The sequence below is a fragment of the Schistocerca cancellata genome, chromosome 3 (genome assembly GCF_023864275.1).
Source record: "Schistocerca cancellata isolate TAMUIC-IGC-003103 chromosome 3, iqSchCanc2.1, whole genome shotgun sequence".
NCBI lineage: Eukaryota > Metazoa > Arthropoda > Insecta > Orthoptera > Acrididae > Schistocerca > Schistocerca cancellata.
In genome coordinates, this window is record NC_064628.1 from 48679991 (window position 1) to 48695541 (window position 15551).

At 41.5% G+C, this 15551-nt stretch overlaps 1 protein-coding gene across 1 annotated transcript in view; it reads left to right on the forward strand.

Annotated features, from left to right (window-relative positions):
- LOC126176929 (fumarylacetoacetate hydrolase domain-containing protein 2) overlaps window positions 1-15551 on the forward strand; it is a 160016-nt gene that overhangs the window by 127406 nt on the left and 17059 nt on the right. Inside the window, exons 2-3 of the mRNA XM_049924120.1 lie at window positions 6468-6684; window positions 11903-12234. Coding sequence (XP_049780077.1) covers window positions 6468-6684; window positions 11903-12234 — 549 coding nt within the window. The remainder of the gene's footprint in view (window positions 1-6467; window positions 6685-11902; window positions 12235-15551) is intronic.

The window sequence follows — 15551 nt, forward strand, 5'->3', positions numbered from 1 at the left end:
CATGCTTCCCAGCCCTTCCCGTTCACCATTACACTATCAGTGATAGGTCAAACAGATTGCTTGCAATTATACCTACATCAAATTTGTATATATGTCTAATTGTCACTCTACGCCTTTTTTTGTTCAAAATGTTGTAGGCTTACTTGCGTTTCTTAATATGATTACTGTACATGAACAGAGAAGCGTATGTTATAAAAAAGTGTAATTTAACTGAATGATTTTCACATATTTATTATTTTGAATGTGAATAGTATGCGTTGTTTTATTGTTTGGTTAGTGTTTATAAAGCAGATGTTATGTCATTTCGGAAGAGGTCAGTCAGCTAGAAACGAAGCTTTATTTTCGGATATCTTAAGCTTCATGCTATTGCTTGTCAAGAAGATTTCGACACTCTTGAAAGTGTTTCACGAAGTGGTATGTTGTGTTTCAGTACCTGTGCCAAGCCCGAATCTCGTCCGACACAGCGGAATGAAACATCACTGTTTCGATACAATTAGTCCGTTCCAAGCACAGGTGGACTGAAACAGCCTTATTTTGAAACAACGATACAGTTTCTGTGTCTGGCTCGAGATCGAATCTGGTCCGGTTATCCGAGACGGGGGCGGAATGAAATACCACTGTTTCGAGACAGTGAACCACAGCCGTTCCGAAACACTGAAACAGTTCCACGTATCGATACACTGTATCGAAACATAAAACAGTGTCCAATTCTACTTTGAAACAAAAAGGAACACCTATTCTTCAGGGGCTCCACACCATGCATGTGCGTGAATTGAAGATTAGTAAATAAATTCTTTTGAACGTGTACTTTACATACTACTACAGTCAATCAGTCTCGGTAAATTACGAGAACACAAATATATATCAGCGCTCACAAAGACGCCAAACAATCTCCACAAAGCATGTGTTTATGATCCCCACAAATATTTTTATTGCACTTTTCGCATATTGATTTTGTCATTCTTCGTTTTTTGTAAGGACAGTATGCACATGTTTTTCTATCGCCATGAAGACGACTAGGTTGTTGGATATGTTGTTGGTGGCTATTATCAGCTGGTTGCATCACATTCAGGCATCTGCATATCATACTGTTGAGCAATCGTAGGACTGGTTGTGTGAGTGAATGTGCATCCAAGGCGACATCAATTCGTCATCCAATGTCATGGCGAATGCAAACTTTGTAGGTGCTCTTTGGTTATTCGGAAGAGTGGCAACATAGATGACATACGAGTTGTGAATAGCTATGTTCACCATGTTATAGAAGAGGGAGACGGGCCAACGTCTAGTTTTTCTACCACAATTCATATTACTGCACACTTGGTCCAAGGTATCCACTGCTCCTTTTGTAGAATTATAATTCATTACAATTTGTGGTTTGCCAGTTTCTTCATTTATGCTGTTGTCATAATGCATCGTAGAAATAAGAATAACCATTCTATTTTCCCTGGTTGGTTTGAACGAAACTGCGGTGATGTCCTCGGAAAACAAGAAGCAGCTTGAGCCGGGGCCCCTACTTATGAACTTGGGATCTGTAAAATCCTTTGGTAGTTCTCGCTTATTTTTTCTTTATTGTCCCAAGCATAGTTATTCCATGACTGGTGAGTAAGGTCTTTGCAAGAGGTATGCTTCTGAACCAGTTGTCACACGTCAAGTTACGGTTAGAATTACTCAGAGGCTCCACAAGTTTAGTAGTGATGAGTTCGCTAAAGGACATTTCTCTTGGGAGCGTTGTTTGGCCGGTGTATATTTCAGCATCGAACATGTATCGTGTTGAATGATCGCATATCATGAAAGTTTTAACCCCGTACTTATCGGGTTTCGATGGAAGGCACATCTTGAAAGGACAACGGGCCGAAATCCAACCAGCTGCTCGTCAATAGTAACATAAGGGCTTGGTCTGTAGTTGCTTTCACTATTTATAAGGAATGGGTCCTATATGTCTGGCAAGAAGGCCAATATGTCTATATTTCGCCTTTCTGCTCTCGTTTCTTTGTCAACGAATCGCAAGCAATTTATGAGAAACTTGAATCTTGATGATGACATTGCGGCTCGATATCTTTCTCCGGACCTCGTTGTATCAAACAGAACGTCAACTGACATGTGATTGTCCTTTTTAGCAGCACTCATCACAAGCAGTCCAAACAGGGATTCGAATTCAGCATTTGTTACTTCTTTTGTGAAGTTAGGCGAATCTTTGTATTGAGAACGTTGTGTCGCAGACTGTGCATTTTTCGCGTGACCCGCAGGGCCTGGAACGAAGTGAATCACATTCCTCTTCGGTGTTTTTTTTTCCGGTTGTTTGATAGGTATTGTCTTTCCAGCTGTAGCTACCACCTTTCACTCTTCTCAGGTGACACAAGAGGTGATGTAATGGTTGAGCTGTTAGTTTCAGATACCCTTTTTTTTATGACGCCCTGTTCGTTTGTTTTTCTGCATGGATTCAGAAGCTGAGTTTGAGGCTTGAATGGTGTGGTTTGCAATTTACTCTTTCACGTCGTCGATGGATCGACGATTGGTCTCATCTCCATCTGACTCTGAACTCGAGGAAGGCTCACAGTTAGGGCCGGCCTCTTCTGACATGTTCAACAACTCATCTTCAGAGTCCTCTTCCTCCGACGATAGCACGTCGCCCAAATCATCTTCTAAAAGTGCTCTAATTTCGTCATCATCCGAGCATCTTCTACTCGAATCCATGTTCTACAGACAAAATGAAGAGAGTTGTTATTACTACCAAAATATGTGACGAATTTACTAATGGAACTACACTATTTCTAGTAAATGTGCGCTGTTACTGCTACCCCTTCGTCATATCAACGAAGGAATTTTATTCTGTAATGCTACCCATTAGTCGCTCTGACGAATATGGTTTCTTCTCTCATTCGTCGTATCGACGAACTGACATCTAAACTATTGAAGGAAACTCACCAGGGGCTGCATGCCGACTACTGCTCGTGCCAATGTCACTTACAAGGAGACGGCACGACCGTGGGCTCTGGGATTTGTCCGAAATTTTGTGCGATGAAAGAGGACCCCTAACGCCTCACGTGGTTAAAATATTAGAACGCACTACTCGGAAAATCCCGAGAAAAATCGATCCAAATTTTCTTAGGTGCCTTATGAGTATAAAATGTTAATCCATTGCCGAGCCGCCGTCTGGCCTACACGGTTAGCGGTCGGACCCTTACGCCAGAGGTCTCGGGATCGATTCCTCCTCTGGCACTTTTTTTTCTTCTGTTGCTTGCAAAATTGCAGCGCATTGTTACAGAAGAATCGTGAAATTAATTCCCGGGAAGACTGTATAAAAATTCATTCTATAATTCACCATCAGTTATCGTCACCAATATTCCGAGACATGATTCAATATGCCTGGTTTGCCTCAAAATTATCAGAAACTCAAAACATTTTCGTAAATGATACTGGGGCATATTTTTGTACAGACTTATTGCAAATGCCCTGTGATTGTAAAAAAACCGCTTTTATATGTTGCGCAAGATGACGCAAAAATTATTGCTTTGTTTGTTTTTACGATAATTAGCACTGCAGTTCTTGTTTATAATTATTATATGTATAAAAATTGAATGTCCCCCAATCGAATTTGTTATTCTGATTAAAAAACCCAATGATTCTCCTTATATACTTTACAATGAAAAATGGAAAACCCACCGCCATGAATTGTGTTGTTGGACAAAAAGAAAATAATTTTTATTCAATACTGTAACTAATTTGTTAAAGATCATGTAGGTTTGGGAAACTTTCTGAATAATTGGTGGAATAACAAAAGAAAATGAAACAGAAGAAAAAAAAGTGCCAGAGGAGGAATAGAACCCGAGATATCTGGCGTAAGAGTCCGAGCCCTAAACATCTTTTTTTTTTTTTTTTTTTAACCTAGGCCGGACGGCGGCTTGGCAATGGACTAACATTTTATACTCATAAGGCACCTAAGAAACTTTGGATCGATTTTTCCCGGGATTTTCCGGGTAGTGCGTCCTAATATTTTAACCACGTGAGGTGTTAGCGGTCCTCTTTCACCACACAAAATTTCGGACAAATCCACGACACAAGGCTCGTGCCGTCTCCTTGTTAGACTACTAATCACTCGTAGCATAGCTGAGCGCCCATGACGCTAGGCAGCGGTACTGTGGCTCAGTACAGTAAACATACTTGCATGTTCGTCGCATCGACGAAGGGTACCATTCCAGTCTTAATAATATTGAGGCCTAGTGGCTCCGGTAGCCAGGGTAGTAGCGACAACTCATCTTCGTGCTTACAAAACCAGACCTGGACGATGCGAGCTGTGTGAACAGGGGCCCTGTCGTCTTGGAACAGAGCATCACTATTGGGGATCAAACACTGTACCATGGGATGGACCTGATCATCCAAAATGTTCACAAAATCCTTGGCGGAATAAACATGGGGCACACACAATACTACGATACTACTCCCCAAATCGTCAACGAACTCCCGCCGTGTATCACCTTAGGGATGTAAACTCTGAAAGAAGTTGGAAGCAGTGTGCAAAGGGACTCATACGATCAACTAAACTCTTGCGTTGCGTCTGAGTCCACGTTTTATACCTTGAGAGTCACGTTTTCCTGTTACGGGCAATTACATCACTGATGGGTGGGTTTGTAATTCAAGCTAGCCCTGCAATTCCCTACTTCTGGAGCTGTCTTGGTGCTGGCGAGTGCGGCATTCAGTTCAGCAGACTTTTGCAAGTGTTATCCTCGTACTTTTCATAAAAATCCTCTTCAACGTCCGTCGGTCGCCGTCACTCAATAATACATACACTACTGGCCATTAAAATTGCTACACCAAGAAGAAATGTAGGTGATAAACGGGTATTCATTGGACAAATTTATTACACTAGAACTGACATGTGATTACATTTTCACGCAATTTGGGTGCATAGATCCTGAGAAATCAGTACCCAGAACAACCACCTCTGGCCGTAATAACAGCCTTGATACGCCTGGGCATTGAGTCAAACAGAGCTTGGATGGCGTGTACAGGTACAGCTGCCCATGCAGCTTCAACATGATACCACAGTTAATCAAGATTAGTGACTGGCGTATTGTGACGAGCCAGTTGCTCGGCCACCATTGACCACACGTTTTCAATTGGTGAGAGATCTGGAGAATGTGCTGGCCAGGGCAGCAGTCGAACATTTTCTGGCCTGTACAGGACTTGAAACACGCGGTCGTGCATTATCCTGCTGAAATGTAGCGTTTCGCAGGGATTGAATGAGGGGTAGAGCCACGGGTCGTACCACATCTGAAATGTAACGTCCACTGTTCAAAGTGCCGTCAATGCAAACAAGAGGTGACCGAGACGTGTAGCCAATGGCACCCCACATCATCACGCCAGGTGATACGCCAGTATGGCGATGACGAATACGCACTTCCAATGTGCGTTTACCACGATGTCGGCAAACATGGATGCAGTGTCAAGGGTAACCGGAGCCATGGTCTCCGAGCTGATAGTCCATGCTGCTGCAAACATCGTCGAACTGTTCGTGCAGATGGTTGTTGTCTTGCAAACATCCCCATCTGTTGACTCAGGGATCAAGACGTGGCTGCACGATCCGTTACAGCCATGCGGATAAGGTGCCTGTCGTCTCGACTGCTAGTGATACGAGGCCATTGGGATCCAGCATGGTGTTCCGTATTACCCTCCTGAACCCACCGATTCCATTGCTTCTAACAGTCGTTGGATCTCGACTAACGCAATATCGCGATACGATAAACCGCAGTCGCGTTAGGCTACAATCCGACCTTTGTCAAAGTCGGGGACGTGATGGTACGCATTTCTCCTCCTTACACGAGCCATCACGACGACGTTTCACCAGGCAGCGCCGGTCAACTGCTGTTTTATTTTTTTATTTTTTTACCTTTAATTGCCGTTAGGCTGTAGAAAGTTACATGAAAAATGACCATCTAGGTGCCAAAGGATGAGCAGTTCACTTTAGACATGTTCTTGAACTTCACCGAAAAGTTGTGTATAAGGGCTGGCACAAAAGGAATGAGACTGATGTTACAAATCAGTGTATTTATCAAATATCTTCAATTAGTATAGATCACTTTCCAAATAGGTCTTAAGCATTTGTTTCTTACATTACTCAGAACATTCTGCGTACCATTTCCAGTGACACTGTGTAGGAGCCCTGCTGTTTTATGCCTTCCACAGAGCACAGTAACAAATCTGTAGTAAAGTGTTCACCCACTGCCACTTCATTGATTCTGACAACACATGTCCAAGTATCAGGACCCTTTTAAAGGTTGCAAAACAATTTAGTTTCATGTCAAGGCACGTATTATCTGTAGCTCTCGTAGTGTTATGTTACATAAGAACAATAGCTGAGAGAGAGTGTGTTTCTACTGTTTGATCAACATTAGTTTTTTTAACTGTTGCTGTGTACATAACATATGGTAAGATAGAAATACATTGTAATTCTCAGTGATGTTTTACAGGATTGTTGCTGAAGGGAAGTCAGTCATTCCCTTGAAAAATGTTCGTCTCCTGCCACCAGTAACATCTCCAGACAAGGTAGTTTGTGTGGGTCTGAACTACAGAGGTCACTGTGAAGAGCAGAACATTCCAGCACCAAAAGAACCGATGTTTTTTTCAAAATTCAGCAGCTGCATAACTGGGCCATATGATGACGTTCCTTACCCTCCTATCACAAAGGTTTGTTAGAAACTAAGTGATAAAGTTTACATTATGAATTATTTCTAACAAGATAGAATTTGTAAGAACTAGTTTACATTGATTGTTTCTTGTAAATGACAGCTTTAACTACAATTAAACTCTTAAACCACTTCCAGATTTGTATTTTTTTAAAAAAATTATTCACAAGGAAGATTTCTCCTGTTACCTAGCACAAAGTTATCCAACATTCTAACTGCGTAGGCTTCTGCAGCCAGTAAGTTTACATAAAAGTTTTCTAAGTATCATGCCTTGTCATAATGTAAAAAAAACTATAGTGGAGAAATCAAAGTTTCAGCCATGGTTAGAGTGGCCTCCTTCTGGATCTACTGATATGCTTTAGCTGTGAGGTGTCACTTATATTTTGTCATTTCCAATCTCTGAGCATGATATGTCATAATTTTGAAAGGTCATAGTTATGATTGGTCACTTGAGGTGGAAAGAGCAGGAGCTTTATTATAATAGGTTGCTGCAGTGGAGGACGTGGGGATCAATAGACGACAGCTGATTTGACAATCGTCACTACAGTATTCTATCTTGTGGCAGGTACCAGTTTTCAATACCAGCAGTCACATAGTGTGACTTAGTGAAGTTCGGTGGCAGGAGGAACAAGACTTCTGGTCAAATACAGAATCATATAGGGGTAATGCAGAAGTAAGTTTAATAATGAATAAAAAAAAATAGGAGCAGTGCTAAGCTACTACGAACAGCATAGTGAACGCATTATTGTAGCCCATGCCTACCACAGTGGTAAAAGTTTAAATGCCAACTAGCTCCACAGATGATGAAGAGATTGAAGAAATGTATGATGTGATAAAAGAAATTACACAGATAGTGAAGGGAGACAAAAATTTATGTCATCAGGGACTGGAATTCGATAGTAGGAAAAGGAAGAGAAGGAAAAGCAGTAGATGGATATAGAATGGGAATGAAAGAGGAAGCCACCTGGTAGAATTTTGCACAGAGCATAACTTAATCATAGCTAACACTTGGTTCAAGAATCATGAAAGAAGATTGTATACATGGAAGAGGCATGGAGGCACTGGGTTTCAGATAATTATGTGGTGTCACCGCCAGACACCACACTTGCTAGGTGGTAGCCTTTAAATCGGCCGCGGTCCACTAGTATACATGGGACCCGCGTGTCGCCACTGTCAGTGATTGCAGACCGAGTGCCGCCACACGGCAGGTCTAGTGAGACGTCCTAGGACTCGTCCCAGTTGTACAGTAGACTTTGCTAGTGATGCTACACTGACAAATACGCTCTCATTTGCCGAGACGATAGTTAGCATAGCCTTCAGCTACGTCATTTGCTACAACCTAGCAGGGCGCCATTACCAGTTTATATTGAGATTGTAAAACATATACCATCAAGAGCGATGTACACCCATTATGGATTAAAATTAAGTATTCCAGCAACTACGTTCTTTTCTTACTAGACTCAACTACTTTACATTGTTCCAGACCTCAAGCCAGTCTGCGTGAGCTTAAAAGCGTGCATTTCGGCCTCCTCTAGCAACATGGTGTTGGCTCTTCTGCTAACACAATAAATTATATAATGGTAAGACAGAGATTTAGAACAAGGTTTTAAATTGTAAGACGTTTCCAGGGGCCGATGTGGACTCTGACCACACTCTATCGGTAATGAACTGGACATTAAAACTGAAGAAACTGCAAAAAGGTGGGAATTTAATGAGATAGGACCTGGATAAGCTGAAAGAACCAGAGGTTGTAAAGAGTTCAAGAGAGAGCATTAGGGAACAATTGACAGGGGAAAGAAATACAGTAGAAGAGGAATAGGTAGCTTTGAGAGGTGAAATAGTGAAGGCAGCAGAGGATCGAGTAGGTAAAAAGATGAGGGCTAATAGAAATCCTTGGATAACAGAAGAAATATAGTACTTAATTGATGGAAGGAGAAAATATAAAAATGCAGTAAATGAATCAGGCAAAAAGGAATACAAACATCTCAAAAATGAAATCATTAGGAAGTGCAAAATGGCTAAGCAGGGATGGCTAGAGGACAAATCTAAGGATGTAGAGGTATGTATCACTTGGGGTAAGATAGATACTGCGTACAGGAAAATTAGAGAGACCTTTGGAGAAAAGAGAACTGCTTCTATGAATATAAAGAGCTCAACAACAGTCACATTAACTACATGCAAGCTTATTACTGTACTCTGTGGTTTTAATATTAGTCCATTATTTTCCTTGCATTTCAGTGTTTTGAGTGAGAGATCCCATCCCCAAAGTTCAGGGAAGCTAGTATTGTGTGGGAGGATCCAAATTGTCTGTGTAGAGTAGCAGGCAATAAGGTCATCCCAGTTAACACGTAGAGCATTGCCAAGAGGGCCCATATGATAGTTTGTAGAGTGGCGAAGCTAGACCTGGGGGTATGGAGTATTTTTAAATTTTTTGGAAGACTAGTGGCGACTTATAAGTAGCCACAAAAATGTTCCAGTTCAGTCCTGTTAGAAACCTGTGTAATACCAACTTTTAAATCATTTTTTTGAAAGAGAAGCTCCTGGCTACACTATGTATTTTGCTTTCCCTGAGAACTGGGCAGGAGGGGTGGGGGTGGAAGGGTGTAAAAGGGGGGGGGGAGGGGAAGGAGAGGAACAGAGAAGGAGAAAAGATTGTGGATGCACTAGCAGACAGGAGTGCATGAGGAGGGTGGTGGGAGGCAAATTGTGAGATGGTGACAGGACAGAGAGGGTGGGCCTCCCTTGGCCCTGGAGCACACTCAGCAACTGGGTAGAGGGCGTCCTCAAGGTGAGCAGTTCTATATTTATTCATGTGCGCAGCCAGTTTGATTGTGGTCATCCTATATAAAATAGTATGTAGTGAATATGACCTAATGTCATCTCTCCTCTTGTCCTCCAGGCCTCAAATGTGCCAATATTCCAGTACTTGAAACAGAGCAACAATCAGAGGTGGGGTGGGGGAGAGATAGCAGGGCAGGGGTGGGGGGAGAGAAATTGACACTGCTTGGTGGAGCATACAGGGACTAAAGGTGGTAGGACAGGGCTGACAGGTGCAGTGTCAGGAGTTGGGGGGGGGGGGGGGGCATAAAGGGAAGGAGCAGAGAAGGAGAAAAGACTGGTGGATGTGCCAGCAGAGGGCAGCATACAGTGAAGGTGAAGGGAGGTGTATTGTGAAGTGGTAACAGGACAGAGGCGGCAGAAACAGTTGTGTGTTGGGTATACGACAGTAGTTTGCTGTAGGTTGAGATCAGGATGATTTTGGGAGTGGAGAATGTGTTGTAAGAATAATTCCCATCTGTGCAGTTCAGAAAAGTTGGTGGTGGAGGGGAGGCTCCAGATAGCCTGGGATGTGAAGCAACCATTGAAATAAAGTATGGTATGTACAGCTGTAGGTTGTTCCACAGGGTGGTCCACTTTGCTCTAGGTCACATTCTGTCAATGGCCATTCATCCATGTTGACAGCTGGCTGGTATCCTACCAATATAAAAAATTGAGCAATGACTGCAACAGAGCTGGTATATAACATGGCTGCTTTCACAGGCGGCCCAGCCTCTGATGGGTAGGATAAGTTTGCGACAGGACTGGAATAGGAAATGCCAGGTGTTGCACCTGGATCTTCCTTGTGGCAAGAGGTTGGACTGGGAGTCTTGTAGGGATGGACTAGGTTATTGTGGAGGTTTAATGGGTGATGGAAGACCTCTTTAGGAGGGGCTGGGAAGAATCTTGGGTAGGATGTCCCTCATTGTGGGGCATTATGATAGATAATCAAAGCACTGACAAAGGATGAGGTTCTGTTGTTCCAGTCTGGAGGGGGGGGGGGGGGGGGGGGCATGAAGGGGTGCTCCGTTCCAGCTGTTTCTTGGGGGTGATGGGAGGATTTGGGGGGGGGGATATGGCATGGGAAATCTGTTTGTGGAGTTTGTCTGGGGGTTAGTGTCTGTCTGTGAAGGCCTCTGTAAGATCTTCAGTGTACTGGGCAAGGGAGATCCTGTCATTGCAGATACGCTATCCCCAGATGGCCAGGCTGTATGGGAGGGAGCTTTTAGTGTGAAAAGGATGACATCTGTTGAAATTCAGGTACTGTTGGTGTTTTTAATGTGGTCAGAGGTGTGAATGGAGCCGTCAGAGAGGAGGTGGTCAACGTCCAGGAACTTGGCACGCTGGCTTGAGGAGGACCAAGTGAAGCAGTTGGAAGAGTAGATGTTGAGGTTGTGAAGGAGTTGGTATAGGGTGTCTGAGTTCATATCATGAAGATATCATCAATTAACCTGAACCACACCAAGCGTTTTGGGTTTTGGGAGGTTAGGAAGGTTTCCTCCAGACAGCCCACAAACAGCCTGGTATAGGAAAGTGCCATGCAGGTACCCATAGCTGTGCCACGGATTTGTTTGTATACCTTCCCTTCAAAGTAGCAGTTGTGCATTAGGATGTAGTTAGTAAGGTGTATGAGGAATGAGGTAGTGGGTTTGGAGTCTGAAGAATGTTGGGGCAGATAGTGTTCAATAGTGGCAAGACCATGAGCATGAAGGATGTTTGTGTATAGAGAAGTGGTGTCACCAATGATGAGTAGGGACCTAGCTTGGTTGTGAGAGTTGGTGAGGGAAGTGGTTGGTATCATCAATGTGGGAGGCAAGATTTTGAGCAATAGGTTGAAGGTGCTCGTCAATGAGGGTCAAAATTCTTTCACTGGGAGCACAATATGCAGCTACAGTGGGCCATTCCTGATTGTTGGGTTGTGGATTTTGGGGAGCATGCAGAAGGTGGGTGTGCAGGGTGTCATAGGAGTGAGGAGGGAAATGGATTCAGGAGAGAGGTTTTGGGATTTTTTAAAGCCTCAAAGCATTTATTAACATAACCAGCTTTTAAAAGGAAGGATACAGTCACTGAAGTGGGAGTATAGTTTTCAGAAATTAAAGTAGTTTTCTTTGGTGGCTGATGATAGCTGGAATAAGAGTAGATGCAAAAATACAGGGCTAGTGCCTGGTTTTGGATGCTGTCATCAGTTATGACGCAGCTTTTATTTAGTACAGGTTTTCTATGGAAGTGTTGCCTTTTTATCCATCGTAACTTAGCTTTTGTGTCATTGCATGTTTCTATAGTAAGTTTGAAGTTACTAAAGACACAGTTTTAAAAGGTAATTATAGCTCTATTTTCACTATTATAGTAATTAGTTATTTTATTTTCATTGTTTTTTGATAATTATAATTCTCATTTCACAGGAGCTGGACTGGGAGGTGGAACTGGCAGTAGTCATGGGGAAAACTGCCAAGAATGTTCGCCCAATAAGTGCAATGGAACATGTTTTTGGTTTTACTGTTGCACAGGATTTAAGTGCCCGTGACTGGCAGAAAAAACGAAACTCGGGGCAGTTTTTGTTGGGAAAGGCTATGGATAGCTTCTGTCCCCTTGGACCAGCTGTTGTCACTAAGGAAGCTATTGCTGATCCCCATGCTCTAGGCATACGCTCCAGAGTAAATGGTATCCTAAAACAAGAAGGAAACACAAATGAGCTCATACATCGAATAGATCATATTGTCTCATTCTTGTCTCAGTAAGTATTGCACGGAAGTTGTACACAAAGCAACACATATGGTTTTTTTTTTCCATTGAAGAATCAGATTGTCTTCTTTTTATTATACCTGAGGAACTTACTATTGCATGAGATGTACAAAACAGACTGGAAGAAATTAGTAAAACTTTCAAATTATTTCGGCTCTTTTTCACATAGTTCAAAGATTTATCTATGTGTAACACAGTTGATGTGACTGCAGTTATACATGTTACAGCCTCTAGTAGAGTATATGCTGTGATTCTTGTTCGTCACAAGTTGAAAACGTGTTAAAATGTCTGAAAAGAAACTAGTGACACACTGAAGCTTTGGGTGGTTTCTTGAGGCATGGTTGGGTGGTGTAACATTGCCATCAAATGGCAAGAACCTTATTTTTAGTCACAATTTATGTAATGCTAGTATTTTAATCAGTTTTATGTACATAATGTACCACAATATTCTAATGAACGATTTTTGTGCATTGTTTAGTAGATTAGAAATGAATGGATCTGAACAGATCATATTGTCACATTTATAGTGGAAATTGGATCAACAAAATGTGTGAACTTGCACAAGTGCACACATACATGTATTGAATGATATGAAGTAAAATGATCTACTTGATAAATTACTCTTAACGGAATTTATACAAAAGTGGTGGATTCTGGAGTGACACTCAGGTGATTAATTTCTCCAATATTACTGGAAACACTGCCTTCAAACAGCTAATTTTCAGACATAATTTAAATATCAACTGTTCTTAGATGAGTAAAGAACCTGCAAGCATATTTCCTCTGATCTTTTATGAAAGAAACTCATAAATTGGTAGCTGGTACCAAATTCTTAATTTTAATGTAATCTGCAAAGTATGTGGAAATGCACTCTAGTGAGTGTAGTACATGTTGGGCTGTAGCAAATGTGCGTATAACATGTTCCATAGCTGGCGCAATGAATGTCATTCATCCCGAGTAGTTACACTACAGTGATGCACTTGATCTTCCACAAAGAAGCATTTGACAAATTCAAAAAAACCTTTACCTTATGGGCAAAGTTAACTTTGATTAAAAAAAAAAAGTCATTTTAAGCAGCTCTAGTGTTGTTGAACACAGGCCACTTATGAGACAACTCACATTAAAGATTGGCTAGGTTGAAGATGATGTATGTTTCATATGCTACATAAAGGGAATATCCATTGTTTGACTGAATGATGGCAGTTGTGAATTTATTTTTGCATGACTTCATGTCCCAAGGACAAACCATATTTCTAATGAACAAAAAACACACGTACAAATTTAGTTATGCAAATTGTTTCAAAATATGTGGTCACAGCTGAGCATCAGGTCTGTTTTAAGTAACCGAGAGTGCTGAGCTGGTACTTCTCTATAAAATGAGAAGCTCCCTGTGGGAATGCTGAAGTATTATGGCAACATTATTAGTTTCACCCTTATAATGATTATTGCATATAAAAAAATCTGTGGAAGGTGACATTTCAGTGCAACATAACAGTAGTGTTAGGAACTTCTTCCTCACCTGTAGCTTCTTTGAAGGGTTATTGAATTATGACACCATTATCTGTCTGTCAGTTTCTTATTACATTACCAGTGCAGAGAAGCTGGGCTTCCTAACATATTACTTTCTGTGGTTTTGTCAGTGTATTCATTGGCTACTTGTCTTTCATGTGGGCAGACATTATATGTATAAAGAAAAATTTATCCTCCACATTCTTGTGTGAACTACCCCATGCAGTTATCCAGATTGTAATGCTTAACTCTCTCTGAACAATCACTCCCATCTTAAAGCACATTCCCTGAGACTAGTATTCCACTCAAGTACTGTTTTGGAATTAGACCTACATCTGATCTAAAGCATCATAATCAATTTCATATATGAATGAGTACCTGATGCATATAGCACTCACTACTCACATACACTACTTGATCAAAATTATCCAGACACCCCTATGTATTACAAAATTTACCATTAGATGTCATGAGATGTGGACCCACCAATGTATAAGGAGATGGGGTGTATCGTGTTGTCAGTAGAGAAGCAGTATAACAGCTGAATGTATCAGTCACAAGAACTCAGTGGTCTCAAATGTAGACTAGTTACTGGATGACACCTGAGTAACAAATCAATCGGGGGAATTCAACCGTTCTAAAGCTGCCCAAGTTAGAGCTATTGGTGATGTGATTGTGAAGTGGAAACACAACGGACCAACCAGAGCTAAACCGAGCTCAGGCAGACCTCGTGTACTGATGGGCCGGGACCATCCAGCATTGCTGAGGGTGGTCGAAAGAAAAAAATAATTGGGAGAAGGATATCACTTATGAGTTACAAAATGCTACATTGCCAACAATTCAATTAGCTTAACGACTGTACATAGGGAGTTACAAATAAGTGATACAATGGTCGAGCAGCTACCCACAAGCCATGCATTTCTGTAGTCAGTGTTAAGTGACACTTGAGGTGATGTAAAGAGGGATGCCACTGGAAGGTGAATGTCAGGAAACAAGTGGTTTAAATGATGAATCATTCTGTTACCTGTGGCAATCAGATAGAAGGGTTTGGGTTTGACAAATACCTGGCAAACATTACCTGTCATAATGTGTAGTGTCAACAGAGAAATACACAGGAAGTTGTGTTATAGTATCGTTTTTTTTTTTTTTTTTTTTTAGGATGTGGTCCCTGTAATGTGCTTAAGAAATGTTTTAAGGGTATGAATACATTGTAATTTGGAAACAATGATTGTTTGTATCAGCATGACAGTACAACCTGACATAAAGTAGCCCTTGTGAGGCAATGGTTTGTGGGCAATACCATTCCTGAAATACTGTCCTGCTACAATTCCCTACCTGAACCCAATGAAGTATGTTTGAGATGAATTAAAATGTTGACTTCACTCGAAACCCAAGCATCTAAAATCAGTATCTTCTTTGGTGGCAGGAAGCTCTTAAGGAAGAACGGGTGCCAATCCTTCACAAACAGACACCTCGTTGAAAATATCCACAGCAGAGTTCAAGCCATCATAAGGGACACAAAATGCTTTGACCATTTCCTAACTACTACTTGTGCTCACTCTCCAATGAGGATATTGAGAGAAAGCAAAATATTAGTGTTTACAAAAATCGTTTCACTACATTATATGCACTTAGCTTGATGCTATGTGCCTATTTCTCTGAGAACGTATGCACATTTATGCTGTTATTGGTTCAGTTAGATGTTACTTCAACACTTGAGGATCATTTTACACTGCAATCTACTTTTTCAGATATCTAGAAGTAAACCAGTTTCTTTCTGTATTAATAACTGTCCAGAGT